General features: G+C 54.6%; 1 protein-coding gene across 1 annotated transcript in view; it reads left to right on the top strand.

The window, feature by feature from the left end:
• The first annotated feature begins 2,682 nt into the window (after window positions 1-2,682).
• FYCO1 (FYVE and coiled-coil domain autophagy adaptor 1) overlaps window positions 2,683-14,064 on the top strand; it is a 74,241-nt gene continuing 62,859 nt past the window's right edge. The window contains exons 1-2 of the mRNA XM_042978758.1: window positions 2,683-2,785; window positions 13,848-13,985. Coding sequence (XP_042834692.1) covers window positions 13,931-13,985 — 55 coding nt within the window. The 5' untranslated portion in view covers window positions 2,683-2,785; window positions 13,848-13,930. The remainder of the gene's footprint in view (window positions 2,786-13,847; window positions 13,986-14,064) is intronic.

The following is a 14,064-nucleotide window of genomic DNA, read 5'->3' as shown; positions in this document are numbered from 1 at the left end:
AACATTACTAACTTTTCAAAGCATCTTATTTAATTTTTTTCAATGTTTATTTATTTTTGAGAGATAGACACAGTGTGAGCAGGGGAGGGGCAGAGAGGAGAGGGAGACATAGAATCCGAAGCAAGCTCCAGGCTCTGAGCTTTCAGCACAGAGCCCGACGTGGGGCTCGAACCCACAAATCATGAGATCATGACCTGAGCCGAAGCCGGACGCTTAACCAACTGAGCCACCCAGGGGCCCCTCAAAGCATCTTGTTTATTTAAAAGTTAGAGGAAACCCACAAATATTGGCCTCAATAGGAAATCACATCCCCCGTTCTGACTGGATCCCTAGCAAGCCACTTCCTCTCCTTATCTATTCAACTCAACTGGAGAGGTTTAAACTCTAAGATCCCTCCCCGTGATTAAAAAATGAAGTCTATGAGTCTATAATTTCATGAGTTGCATTTCCATGACGTTCTTTAGGGGATACAAATCTGTAGCTCCGTGCACGTTATCGGTTGAACTGTGTCCTCCTCCTACTCCCCAAGAAACTCTTGTGTTCATGTCCTAATTCCCGGTACCTCTGAATGTGACCTTGTCTGGAAAGAGGGTCACTGCATATGTAATTAGTTAAAATGAGGTCACAGGGGTGAGGGCAGGCCTGTAATCCAATATGACCGGTGTCCCTATAAAAACGGGAAATTTGGACAGAGACCCAGACCAAGGGAGAATGCCAGGTGAAGGCTGGACTTAACGCTATCACAAGTCAAGAACACCAGAGATTGCCAGCAACCACCAGAAGTTAAGAGAAAGGCATGGGATGGGTGTTCCCTCACAGCCACAGAAGGAGCCAACCCGGCAGACACCCTGATCGTAGACGTCTAGCCTGGAGACCTGTTTAAGCCACCTAGCTGGTGGGACTTTGTTACGGCAGCATGAGCAGACCAACACGGGGCGCCATTTCAGTGGGTGTGAAGGGAATCCTAGTGCATCTCAGAGCCCCTCGTGGGCTTTTAGTGTCTACCTTGACCACACAGAACACGACTCCTGACTGAAGACACCCACAGGAGACTGGAAACTGACTTTTACTGAGATCTGCTCTGTGCCAGGCCCATATATGTGCACATCTCACAGCCACCCTGTGACATTTCTGTTTCCCACTTAGACCCAGGAGGGCATCAGAGCTCAGGGAGGTCCACTCTAACATTCATAGCCCCGAACACGTGGGATCGCTGCCTGAGGCAAGACGTCATAGCTCCAAGGATGTGGGGTCACGGCCCCAATCAAGTGGGGTCACGGCCTCCAGCGCCGTGGGCCACGGCTCAGAGGACACAGGGTGATGCACCTGAGCACAAGGTGTCACAGCCCTGAGGACGTGAGCTCACAGTCCTGATCAAGTAGGGGCATGGCTGCAAGCCTGTAAGGTCATGACCCCAGGGACATGGGGGCAAGGCTTCTGGCACATGGGGTCATGACCCATTCATTGGAGCCATAGCTCTCAACATGCGGGGTCACAGCCCCAGTCACGTGGGGTCACAGTCCTGAGGACGTGAGCTCATAGTCCTGAGAAAGTGGCACTAAAATCCGACATTAAAATCTCTCCCACCCTCAGTATCTCACGAAACCACTCAGACTGTGGTTGGCACAACGATTTTCCCTTTGCCATCGTCCCCCTGTTCCCTCTTCCTTTCATAGTTTTCAACAGGAAGAATGGAAATCACTTCCCCACACCCCCCACGGATTGACTGTTCCATCCATCTCATCACTGATTTGTCTGTCCCTCATTAATTTATAAAAGATGGCTGATGACATGCCATACCCCAACCTTAAGTAGGAAATCTATTTCCTTTCCCGTATTATCCCACCCAGCCAATGGCTGGGGCCGTGGCGCTTGGCTGGACGCCAGTAGCTAAGTCCTGCGAGGTAAAACGGTGTTTCTCGATTAAGTGGTGGGAGCTAGGGCAGAGGAAAGGATGCTGCAGCCAGAACTAAGGAATGGCAGAGCCTGGGCTTCCGTCACAGGCTGAAGTACCCCGGGTGCGGTTCCTCTCCTGCCTTGGATCCATAGTAGACATCATGAATGAATGCACTCTCTTGAGTCCAGCCTCAGAATGCCTTGCAACTTAGAAACAGAGAATACAACTTACAAATAGAAATCGGGCCGAGAGTGGGGCAGAAGTCAGGAGTGGTAGTTCATTCATTAACACATAGTTTTTGAGCACTGAGTTCAAATAGGTCCCTGGGTTTAGAAGTGAGGGGGATCCGGGAAGCCCAGCGACACATGCTTTTCATTTAGCCCGCCCAACCTACCAAAAATATTATCTTTTCAACATGCAATCAGTATAAAGGTAGTAAGAAGCTACTTCACGGTATTTTCATACGAAGTCTCTGGAAGTCAGGTATATTTTGCACTTACAGCCCGTGTACTGTTCAGCTCAAACTAGCCACACTGCAAGTTCTCAAAAGCCACACGGTGACGGCGCTGCTTTCAAGGTGCCACACCGATGACTCGGGGACACACCGAGCCTGCGGGGACTGAGAGGCTTAGCCCAGGGCGGGTGGCATCGCGGCGCGAGGAGACGCAAACCTCAGCGCGCGCCGCGAGCCGGGAGTCCTAGTCCACGCCCCTCTGCCGTGGGGTCCGACGGGACTTGTAGGCGTTGGCCTGCGGAGCGTGCCGGGAGTTGTAGTCCGCGCCCGCCTGCGGCGGCTCTGCGTATCATGGCGGGCTGTGCCGCGCTACCGCACTCTTCCGCTGGGCCCCAGAAAGTTTCGCTTCTGCCAAACAGTGGACCCACGAGCGCGTAAGTGCCGCGGGGGGCCGGCCGGACCTCGGGGGCGCCTGGGCCGCTGTCGGCCTCGGAGCGGAGAACTTCCCTCCCGACGCGGCTTGTCACCTGTTGCCCTCACCGTCCCCGCCCATCCCGGGTCTCCCCCAGACCCGGTCCGAGCCCTTGCCCTTGGCCAGAGGGCCGGGGAGGCACCTCTCGGTCCGCTGCTGAAACTGACCTGGAACCCTGGCTGGCTCTGGTGGTCAGTTGGAAAGACAGATCCCCAAACACCGGTTCCAGGACCCCCGAAAAGGAGCCCACCATATAGGAGTCTCAGAACAGCCCTTGGATCATTTAGGCACAGGAGGACAGGTCGTGGAGTTTTTGCCAGGATTGTCCGAGAGGCCACTGACTCTAAGAAGCGAAGTTCCGGGCTCAGCCGGGCGGGGATAGCCCAGACCTTGTTTCTCCCTCCCTCCCGTAAGGGGACAATTTGTTCATCCCGGGCCATCTTCGGGCCACGGCCCGTTCTCTTTACCTTGTGTTCAGGTGCAGGGGCTCAAAATAGTTCCCTCCCCCCCCCCCCCCCCCCCCCGATCTTTCCTGAAACACCTGTGGATTTGGGATTGTCTGTGGTGTGGCTGCTTGGGACTTGCGCTAAAGAGTCCATGCTATTCGGAACCTCGCTGGGGGATGTTCTAGGGGGAGGCCTGGATTTTATTTTTGTGTAAGGAAAGCGTGTGTGTGTGTGTGTGTGTGTGTGTGTGGTTGACACATTAACCACACGGCTCCCTGTTCTGTGCACATGTATCTTCTGATGCCCCTTGTCACTCTTCACAACTCCCACTGGCTGCCCCCTCCAGAAAAAAAAAAGCATTTACTGAAGCTGCTTGTGTCGGCCACAGCCTCTGCTCCTCTGCTTGTCTTTACCACGCCAGTTTCCTTTCCCACAGAGAAATGGGTCAGGGGCTCTTTGAGGGCAGAGGATCAGGCTGTAATCAGCTCACTGCCCTCCTGCCCCTGCAAGCCTTGTGGTCTCTGTAGCAAGCTTTACTCCCCTGCCATCTGCCTAATGCGGCTTCCCCTGCGTGTTGGTGCTAATAAAGAGCGGTCTCACTGAGGTTTTCTGCTTTCAGTGGCTCCCACCTTCCAAAGTGTGCCCATATCAAGTGAGCTCCACTGGACTTTCCCTTCTGTGACAGTTGCTATTCATAAATTACTGAATTCCCTGTACCAGTTGTGGGCCATTGTTCTTATCACCCTGGAAGCCAAAGTTAATTGTCTCAGTGATGGGAGTCGGCCTTCTTTGATTAAAGGGATCTGAGAAGCCTCTTTGCTTTAGGAAACAGGTTTTCTGCTTCTCTTACAAGTGTTCATCTCTGGGTTGTGCTTCCTTTAGTTTTTAAGTTGTTTTTGGCATTTTATTAGGAAAATAGTGAAGCATAATCATTGAAAGGATTGTATAGTGAACATTGGCTCGCCTGTTAGAATCTACCAATAGTAACCAATAGTAAACCAATAGTTTACTTCAGTTATTTTTGTAGTTGTTTTAGTGTCAGTCCTCTGGCTGTTCCTTGGATGGTCTTTGCTCCGTGTGGCTGGTTTTGGGGCAAAAGCAGGAGATCAAGAGCCACACTTTAAACCACACTAGTCCTTTGGGGGCAGGAAGACACTTCCCGCCCCACCCCCCCCAGATGTTTGCGATGAGAGAAACTACCCAAAAGAGATAAGATCAGAACATCTGATGACTTTGACCTGTGCTGGTCACCAAGGCTGTGGGCTGCTGCCTCCAGAACGCATAGTAGGCACTCAAGAAATGGCAGTCCCTCCCTTCCCTTGAGGGGAGAGGTTTGGCTGATGGGTAACCTGTGTTTTCTGGTGATTCCAAGGACAACTTGGGTGACTCCAGACTGGAATGTCCTTAAACACGAGGCAGAGGAAACGTGTTGTCTAGCTGTGGTCTCATGGTGAAAATCACTGATAGGAGCTCAGTGTCTGGGGCCACATTCCCTGGAGCAGCCTCAGGACACACAGCAGGTGAGGGTCAAAAACTGGTGCCTCGTGACCAGCCAGAGGCCTCCCGTGAGCAGAGATGAGGGGGGTCCAGCTGGTCAGCATCTGCTCACCTGGGCCTCAAAGTCATTGTGTTGCTCCAGAGATAAGCAAGACTCTCTATTTGTGATCTCATTGTCAGCTTGGGGATTTTTGCTTGTTTTTGTTTTTAAAGCTCTTGATTGGTATAAGGGCCTCTGAGCCACGAAATGGATCAGTAGTGTGGGTACTGAAATGTTTCCTTGGGTCTATATTATCCTCTTGCTGCTTGTAGACATATTGTTTGTCACCGTAACGTCCCTATAATAAGAGCTTCAGCCTCAGACCACATGGGCTCATGGCTTTTATGAGATGAGGGTGGTTGAGCGGAGCTCCGTGGGGCAGGGGGGCATTTCCCCCTTTTCCACACGTTGCAGCCGGTCAGCCTGATGGTTTTCGTGACCACCAATGGTCTTCCACATTCACAAAGGCCTTTGTGGCATTTGAAAGACACCGAGCGCCTGTTTCTAGTTTGGCCAGATCCTGTTTCCAGGGATGAGGACATGTACATCAGTGTGGTTCTGAGGGGATCTGTGGTCTGGTTATAGTACGTCACCCTGCGGCTGTTCTGGGGCCCACGGGCAGGTCTGGCTAACCACCTCAGGAGCCTGGGGTACTGCATCCTTGACCTGGGGCAGAAAACCGAGCCTGTGGGATCCAGAAGAAAAACCTGAGCTGAAAAAGCAACCCTAGCAAGCTGTTGGTCTGCAGGGGGATAGGCCAGGAGGAGAATCCCTGTAGGAGGACCGGGGTGGGCTGGACAGCTGAACCAGACGTGGTGGTTTCACAAGGAGCCGGAAGGAATTTCCTCAAGCTGAACCTGCAGCCCCTTGGGCTTCTTCCAGGGCCGTCTGCAGCCTTGGTCAAGAGCAGGGAGGGGGCACTTGGAAGCCTCAACCGAAGTTAGCCACTGGGAACGTCTGCTCTTCTCCTCCCCTCCCTCCTCCTTGAGGAAGGTAAAGGGTAACCTCCCCACACTGCACACGGGGAAAAAAGCCCAAACAAACAAACAAACAGAAAACCAGGAAAAAGTAAAAAACCACAAACACCACACACAAGGTAGGAAAAGGTCAAATAACTTCCCCAGGACAGACAGATTTGCTAAAATTGCCTGAAAAGAGTTTGGTGAGCTAAACATAGCACAGTATCACCAACTGGGGAATGATCTTTATCGCATAATCCGTTGCACGTTAGGGAATGGAAATTTCACATTGACTAGTCCGATTCCAAAATCTGAATAAGGTCCAAATTGGCAAGCCTCCGCTACAATTGGTAAAAGAGAAGACGGTTTTCTTGCCCAGCGCCAAGCCCCAGCCTCAGAGCCATCCTGGGTCTTGCTTGCCCTTCCTGTCTGCTAGCATGGCCCCACCCCCGAGCCCGTGTGCACCCGGGATGTTCCACTTTTCATCCAAACACGGCTGTGCTCAGACCCATCCATACTTCCCCTCTACCCTGGGAGTGTTCTGGTTGACGGTTCCAGATCAAAGTCCCAGGGATGCAGAGAGGAGAGGGCCTTGTGTGGGCTGGGTGAGTCGGGGAGGTGGCTGTAACGGCTGTGGCTATCCTTGACCAGATAGAGTGAAGGAGGCTTCTGGATAAGGCTGCCTCAGGCCAGAGCTGTGGGGCACACTTTCTCCCGTGGACACGCTTAATCCAGCCAGTTCCTAAATTACATTATTCCCTTTCTTCTTGGGATAGTAATGCTGTAATATTTCCACAGTAATGACGGTATAATGTCTATAATTACAAAGTACAAAAGTAATTTATGTCCAGTAAAGGAAACTTGAGAAATCAGAGAAATCGAATGTTTTGAAAATTTACCCACGTTTTCCCGCCATGGAAGGATAATTCTCATCATTTACATGTTGGTGCCTTTCTATGCCTAAAGTTTTTAGTTAGATCTGCGGAGTAAGAGACTACGGGTCCGGTTTTGTCTAACTGGTTCATTCATTCCCCAAGTAAGGTATTGAGGGCTCTCTAGGGGTCAGGACTGCACTCTGTGCTGGGGAGATGGTGAGTAGCAGTGGAGCTTACGGACTCATGGAGAAAACAGATTAAACGAGAAATGACCGTACGGGCGAATGGCCACAAACGTGGAAGAAAGGCAGTGGTGGCTTAGGATCCCGAGCAGCGTAGAACCTGGGGTCCCACGTGTTCTGTTCATCGAAGAACTTCTCAGGCCTCCGGTGACCTCTTTTTAGTCTATAAGCTTAGGAGGAGCTTTGCCCCCTCTGGACGGGGGTTCCTTGAAGGCCAGTGCCCACTGGCCTTGTTCACGGCTGCGGCCCCTGCTCCTGGGTCAGGCCCGCCTCTTACCAGTGGTGCCCAACAAACCGCCCGGCAGGCGGTTTGTTAACACGTACGGGTTACAGTTGGCTTCTTCAAGCCTGTGTTTTTTGGCTACAGCATATTCCGGCAGAGATTCCGTTCATAATTCGTCATTGGCTGTGCTCGCCCCCTTGATACTCTGGTCAGGATTGTCCCCGCCCTGAGCATGGGATCTTGGAGCTCTGTGACGTTCTCCATGTGCACGGGGTTAGTGCTGTTCGGGGCAGGAATACATAGATGCCCCAGATGGTGTCTCATGTTCGTGCAGCTGTTCCAGAGGCTGCCCAGAGCTTCCCACGTGCCGTCACCACCTCCCGGGCATTTCCTCTGGGCTCTCCGGTGACAAGGCCTCCGCCCTGCCGCCCCAGGTATGGGGGTGCGGCTCCTGCCAGAGCGGCCTGCCTTCCACCTTCCTGAAAGAGATGGTTCGGTTTCCCCAGGCCCAGACCTCACACCCACGGGTCTCTCCGTCCTGCCTTCCTGGGCCAGTGGACGGGAACGGGGGGGCCAGTTTTGTGTGTGTCCCGGAGGCAGTGACCAAGAAACCCAGGATGGTTGCCGTTGGTGGGAGCGCGAGGGCCAAGAAAAGTTCAAACGGTGATGGGCAACTCTCAAGCCCCCCTTCCCTTTAAGAAAGAAGAGTGTAAGCGAGAAGGAGTGTTTGGGGAAGGTGACCCAGGCCTGCAGTTGGTCAACACTTCAATTAGGTCCGAGGGGTTGGGCCGCCTCGTGAGGCTTTGTTCACGAGTGCTGTGACGTCTGCCCCCGAGCCGGCCTGTGACAAGCTTCTGAGCGTCGTCCTCGGCACCCTCTCGAAGCTCTGCTGAGGGCAGCCTGCTCCCCGACCCTTTTGTGTGGAGCCAGCAGGACCGCCGGGCCTTCGGAGCCCCAGGTACCGGCCAAGTGCCCCCCTTTCCAGGGGTGGCCACTACATGGATGCTGGTGGCTGTGCTCAACCAGACCGAGGCGATGGACTCTTCCAGAAAAGCTTTCTGCTTTCGGCCCATCTGAACCGTCCTTGCCAACGTGCTTTCCTGGTCGGGGTGGAATTCACAACTGGCATGCTCCACCTCATCTGGGAGTGGGGGCCCCTATCTGGGTCCCTTCTCAGCTAGCGGGTGAGGAGCAAGCACAGAACGTTCTGAAGACCAGGCAGGGTTGTCTTCCACGCCCCAAGCCTGCTCCCCCTCGGATCCTTCTTTCCTAATGTGACTAGTCAGTTTGCTGTAATTGCTCCTGCCAGAGCCAGTTTCTGGGCAACGTTAAGAGTATTAGTCATTTGCACCATAGTGTAAATAAGTTTATGTGAGCCGTTTGGTGTCTTTCTTTCTTAATCTGGGACTACTGTCTCTATTGTTACGGCATCTGGGCAGACATAGGAGGAGTTTGGAGGTCGGGGAAGAGTTTTACCTCTACTATAATACCTAAGCCTGACTAGGAACTCAGGCAATAGTCCCGGGTGCATTTAGTCCCTTTTTCCACTTTACCAGGATATTGGATGCTTGCAGACATGCTGGATAAGCGTAAACATAATTTTGAGCTGTTGGCACGAGATTTCAATGTTCCCCCAAATTTTACAAAATGAATTTCTCTGCCATTTGAAAGAGCTTGCCAGAGACAAGCGAGGGAGGTTTTTACAAGCCATGCAGCAAGGGCCCTGGGTTCATGGAGGCATGGGATACGCTCTTTGGGGCCCTCGCGAGGCGTGGGAGTCCTGGAGTCGTTCCCCTGGTGCTGAAGCAGCCGAGGCCGAGGCGGTGCAGACCGAAGCTCTCCGTGTCTCCTGAGTTAGGAGAGCAGCTGGCTGATGGCCTGTCGGGATCCTGCTGCTTCAGGCCATCTCTGCGATACCACAAGAAACAGATGGTCTGTGGTTGTCCCAGGTTCTAGGCACACAGCTTCTGGAACCCTAGGAATTTCCTGAGCGATGGGAGTGTCTTTTGTTCTGTGTGCCTCTTTTCAGCCAGCCACGCTTGAGTTTATGCTAATAAGGTGACCCTCCTCAGCCCCTGGGATGGCTTCAGGGTGGGGGCTGGTTGCCTGAAGAGGCAACCATGTGATTAGAGGGTTGGAACTTTCAGCCCCACCCCAGACCTCAGGGGAGTGGGCTGAAGAAGGAGTTAATCACCCAAGTCTGCGGAATGAGGCCTCCATGAAACCCCAAAGTGAGGGGGTCCTGCGAGGTGCTGCTGGGTGGGGAGCCCTGAGTGCATAGAAGCTTGGCAAACCTCAAACCAGCCCCCCGCCCCCCAACTCTGCGCCTCTCGTCTCTTCCGCCTGGCTGTTCCCAGATTGTATCTTTTAAGATAAACCAGTCATCTTAATGTTTTTCCAAATCTTGAGAGCTGTTCTAGCAAATTATGGAAGCTAAGGAGGGGATCGTGGGAATCCCCAATTTAGAGCCGGTTGGTCAGAAGTACGGGTAGCAGCCTGGGACTTGGGACCAGCGTCTGACAGCCAGGGCCGTCTTGTGGACAGAGCCCTTGACCTGTGGGGTCTGCACTGACTCCAGGTCACCAGTGTCAGAACTGAACCGAACTGGAGAACCCCCAGTCGGTGTCAGAACTGGTTATTGGTGTGGAAAAAAAGCCACATGACTGTGGTGTGGAGAGAGTGCCGCATTCTGTGTCTTCCGGTGGTTAATAATGACCTCAGACCAGGGAAGAGGGAGGGCAGACTGCTAAGAGCCGTCACCCCAAAGTTCAGGAAAAGAGCATTCCTATAGGAACCATGATCTTCCAAGGAAGCTCTGATTAACTGCCTGAAACCCTGTGAGGTGGGGGCACCTGGGTGGCTCAGTCGGTTGAACGTCTGACTTCAGCTCAGGTGGTGATCTCATGGTTCGTGGGTTCGAGCCCCAGGTCGGGCTCTGTGCTGACAGCTCGGAGCCTGGAGTCTGCTTTGGATTCTGTGTGTCCCTCTCTCTCTGCCCTTCCCCCTCTGGTACGGTGTCTCTCTCTGTCTCAAAAATAAATAAATGTTAAGAAAAACAAAAGAAACCCCTGTGAGGCGGGACCCCCATCCGCGGTGGGGAAGCCCACCGCGACCTGCAGGTCCAGCAGCCGGTTCTCTTGGGGCACATTACCTGGGTGGTGACTCAGGCTTTCCGGAAAAGCAGCTTGTGTAATCAGCAGCTGGGCACAGCTCACCCCGTGACCCGGGAACTTGGCATCAGCTGAGCGCGCTCCGAGGGTCAGGCGGAGGCGGCCTCGCCCGGCCGTGCGGACACAGGGCCGTCTCCCCAGAGTCCCCGCACGTCTCGAAGGAGCACGTTTCTGTCGAGGCTCATGACGCCAGGCCTCAGAGACGGCTGGTCCCCAGTGTCCGGGTGTCTACCCGGTCGGAGCCTGCATTAAACCCTGAAGTGAGGGGGTCCTGCGAGGTGCTGCTGGGTGGGAAGCCCTGAGGGCGTAGAAGCTTCGCAAACCTCGAACCAGCCCGCCCCCCCCCCCAACTCTGCGCCTCTTGTCTCTTCCGCCTGGCTGTTCCCAGATTGTATCTTTTAAGATAAACCAGTCATCTTAATGTTTTTCCAAATCTTGAGAGCTGTTCTAGCAAATTATGGAGCCTAACTCAGAATCTGCCCTCTTCCGCGAGTCGGGTCTCGGCCTGGTCTGAAGCGTGCACACAGGCCCAGGGCCTTTGAGGACTTGGGTGTCTGTCATTTTCCTCTGAGTGTCTTTCTCCCAGGAACGACAAGGCTGTCCATTGACAACAGCCAAATGAGAGGAATTTCGGGAGAGAAGCAGCCTCCATGCTCGCTGACCCCCTTCCCCCCCCCTCCCCATCCCGGTGCCCTTTCCTCCTTGGATCTCTTCAAAAGACCTCATCCTCATTTTTCAGGCCTGGCACACCTCGGTTGCCCCCGCCTCTCACCCTCTCCCTCCCCCAAGTGGAATTAATTTTCCCTTCCTGAGGCCCCACGGCATCTTCCTAAATTCGTCACAGTGCGGCCTTTTTTGTTGAGATACAATCTGCAGTCTGTGAGTTTTGACAAACGTATGTTTGTCAGATACGTACGGTCATGTAACCACCACCACGGGCAAGACACGGAACAGAACTGCCGCCGCCCCCCCCCCCCAATTTCTGCCGACTCTTGTAGTCATGCCCCCCCTTCACCGCCACCCCCTCCCGCCCAGGCCCTGGCAGCCACCGCTGTGACCTCTCCCCCACGTTTTGCCTTTGTGAGAATATCATGCAAATGGAATCATAAAAGACGTAGCCTTTTCCGTCTGGCTGTTTTCGCTCAGCAGGAAGCATCTGTTGTACATGTCCATGGCCCAACCCTTTCATCGCTGAGTACCCGTCGCTTTTTATTCCCATCTCTGCATGGAGCTCTTCTGCCGTGTCCAGATAGCGGGATATTTTTCTGTCTGTCTGCTTGGTGCACAGCCGAGCTCCACCAGGGTTAGACCGTGCCTCACGTGCGTCCGTGTCCCCAGCCTGCGCATGGAAGGAACTTGACACAGCATGGTGTCGGGGCAGCTGTGCATCGACAGTGCGGACCCCGGACTCTCTCTACCTCTCCGGGAGGGGCAGCGTGCCCACTGAGGCATCGGAGTCCCTGTAGAAGCCCGGCTGAGCCTGGGTTCTGGCTCTCCTCAGGGCCCTGGCTGGCCCCTGCTCAGGCTCTGTGCTCAGCAGGTGGCCCGGAGAGCCACCTAGGGATGGGCAGGCTGCCTTCTCGAAACCCACTCCCACCCTCGGTGTAGTGTCTGTGGCGGACAGGGGGGTATCTAATACCTCTTAAGGGGCTTTGGAGGGCTCTCTGTGGACCCCCTGCCTCTCTTGGGCTCCATGTCAGGAATCGCTGGGAGTGTGGTTTTGGTGTGTGCCCGTCTCATTCCTCCGAGGCCAGAGAAGCCCTCTTTGGGCCTTGTTTGCACTGAGTCCCAGCTGTGCCAGCTTGTTAGTTAAAAATAGGCCAAGGCATATCCGCCCTGTGACAGGCCCTTCTTGCTTCCGGCTCACGCTGGAATGCTTATGTAAATATTTGGAGGAACTTGAAACCTGGGACTGTTTCTATTCCAGAGTCATATTGCCTGGACTCTTGGAGCGGGAAGGGGACTAGGGCTGGGGGAAAGGGAGGGCCAGCACGTGTGAGAAACACTCAGGGTGGCGGCACGTTATTTGGGAGACGCTGGAGTTCAGGGCGGTTCCTAGAAGCCCGCGGAAGGGGTTGGCCATTTGCAGTAGGGACGATGCTGAGCTGAAGATCCACAGGGTTTGAATCAGACTGACCAGGGCCCAGACCACGATTCGCCCCTTATTGGCCCACGGCCTTAGGCGAGTTACGTGGCTTCTCCAGCTGGTGTTCTCTACCCCACTAAGGCGGTTGTGGGATGAAAATGATCACGCGTGTAAAGCCCCTATCAGGACCCAGCGCGTAGCACACAGTAGGCCCTCACTCAGTGGTGGCTGCTCTGGCTTCCTCTAGCCTCGCCACCTGCTTTTGCCAACAAGCATGACACAACCTGGTGTTGGACGTCTATGAATTGGAGATGCCCAATTCTTTTTTTTTAAATTGTTTTTAATGTTTATTTATTTTTGAGAGAGAGAGAGAGAGAGAGAGAGTGGGCACATGCATGTGTGAGCAAGCTGGGGAGGGGCAGAGAGAGAGGGAGACACGGAATCCGAAGCAGGCTCCAGGCTCCGAGCCGTCAGCACAGAACCCAACGCGGGACTCAAACTCACAAACCTCGAGATCATGACCTGAGCCGAAGTCGTATGTTTAACTGACTGAGCCACTCAGGCGCCCCTAGAGACGTCCATTTCTGACGTTCCTTCTGTAGAAGGGACACTGGAGCGTCCCCGTGCATACCCACACTTGTCTCCAGTGCCACTCGTGTGTCCTCACCTCTGCTGGTCTTCAGCCACTACCGTGTCCTTAAATCACTTTAGCAGCTGCCCGAGCAGGGCTGGTAACTCAGGACTCACCAGCTGCAAGAGGACTGTAACCAAGCTTAAAATAGAGCCGTGTCCCTTGACTGGACCGAGGGTTGCCCGGGCCCCCGATGCAGGCCAGGCGGCGTCTACACAGCCAGGCCGAGCTGGGTTCTGGGCAGCTGGAGCTGCTGAGCCCCCACGAGCGAGCTGCTTCCCCCACAAGGCAAGCCTGGCTTTCTTTGGTCCCGAAGCCCCAGGGCTCCTCAGCCTCTCGCCTCCGCCGCCACCGGCCAGACGCCAGACGTCAGACGTTACTAACTGTTGGTCAGAGGAAGCCAGCCTGGGGAGGACAGGGGGCCGGGCGTGGGGGAGACAGGGGTCTGGTGGTGGCCGGCACCATCAGCTTAGCAGGCCGTCTGAATGTGGGTTGGGCTGGGTCTGACCTCCCCAGGGTGACGGGAGCCCCTGGGAGGCATTTCTCAAGGTGGAAGGAGGGTGAGGCAGTCGTGCCTAAGAGCGGAGAAGAGGAGAGACGCTCAGTGAATCATGCTGTTTGGTTGAACCTATCGCCTTTTAAGCCCCAACCCAGGTCATTGTGTCTGAATAGAGTGTGTCAGAAGCCAGCCAGGGAATGCCCACCGGGCAAGGCCCACACAGAAAGGTCAAGCCCTTTCCGCTGAGGGAAGACACCCAGATGGGGCGACTTTGGGCCCCGGGGCATGCCCCTCTCGTCCTGTCTTCATGTTGTGTCTGTCACTGAGCCCTCCACGGCCTCCCTCTCCCTCTCCAGGTGTCACCATGGAGTCTGACCTCTGCTGAGCGGACCCAGGCGGGAGGCGCACAGCCGAGAGAGGCGGCCCGCAGCCAGTGGCCATGGCCTCCCCCATCGCAGAGAGCCAGCTGCAGAGAATCATCCGCGATTTGCAAGGTGCCGTTGGGGAGGGGACACGCCAGGCTTGGCTGTGGGGGAGCTGGGCCGTGCTCCTGCCGCCCTCTCATCCTCGTCA

The sequence above is a fragment of the Panthera tigris genome, chromosome A2 (genome assembly GCF_018350195.1).
Source record: "Panthera tigris isolate Pti1 chromosome A2, P.tigris_Pti1_mat1.1, whole genome shotgun sequence".
Lineage (NCBI taxonomy): Eukaryota > Metazoa > Chordata > Mammalia > Carnivora > Felidae > Panthera > Panthera tigris.
This window is presented reverse-complemented; position numbering and strand designations above follow the sequence as displayed.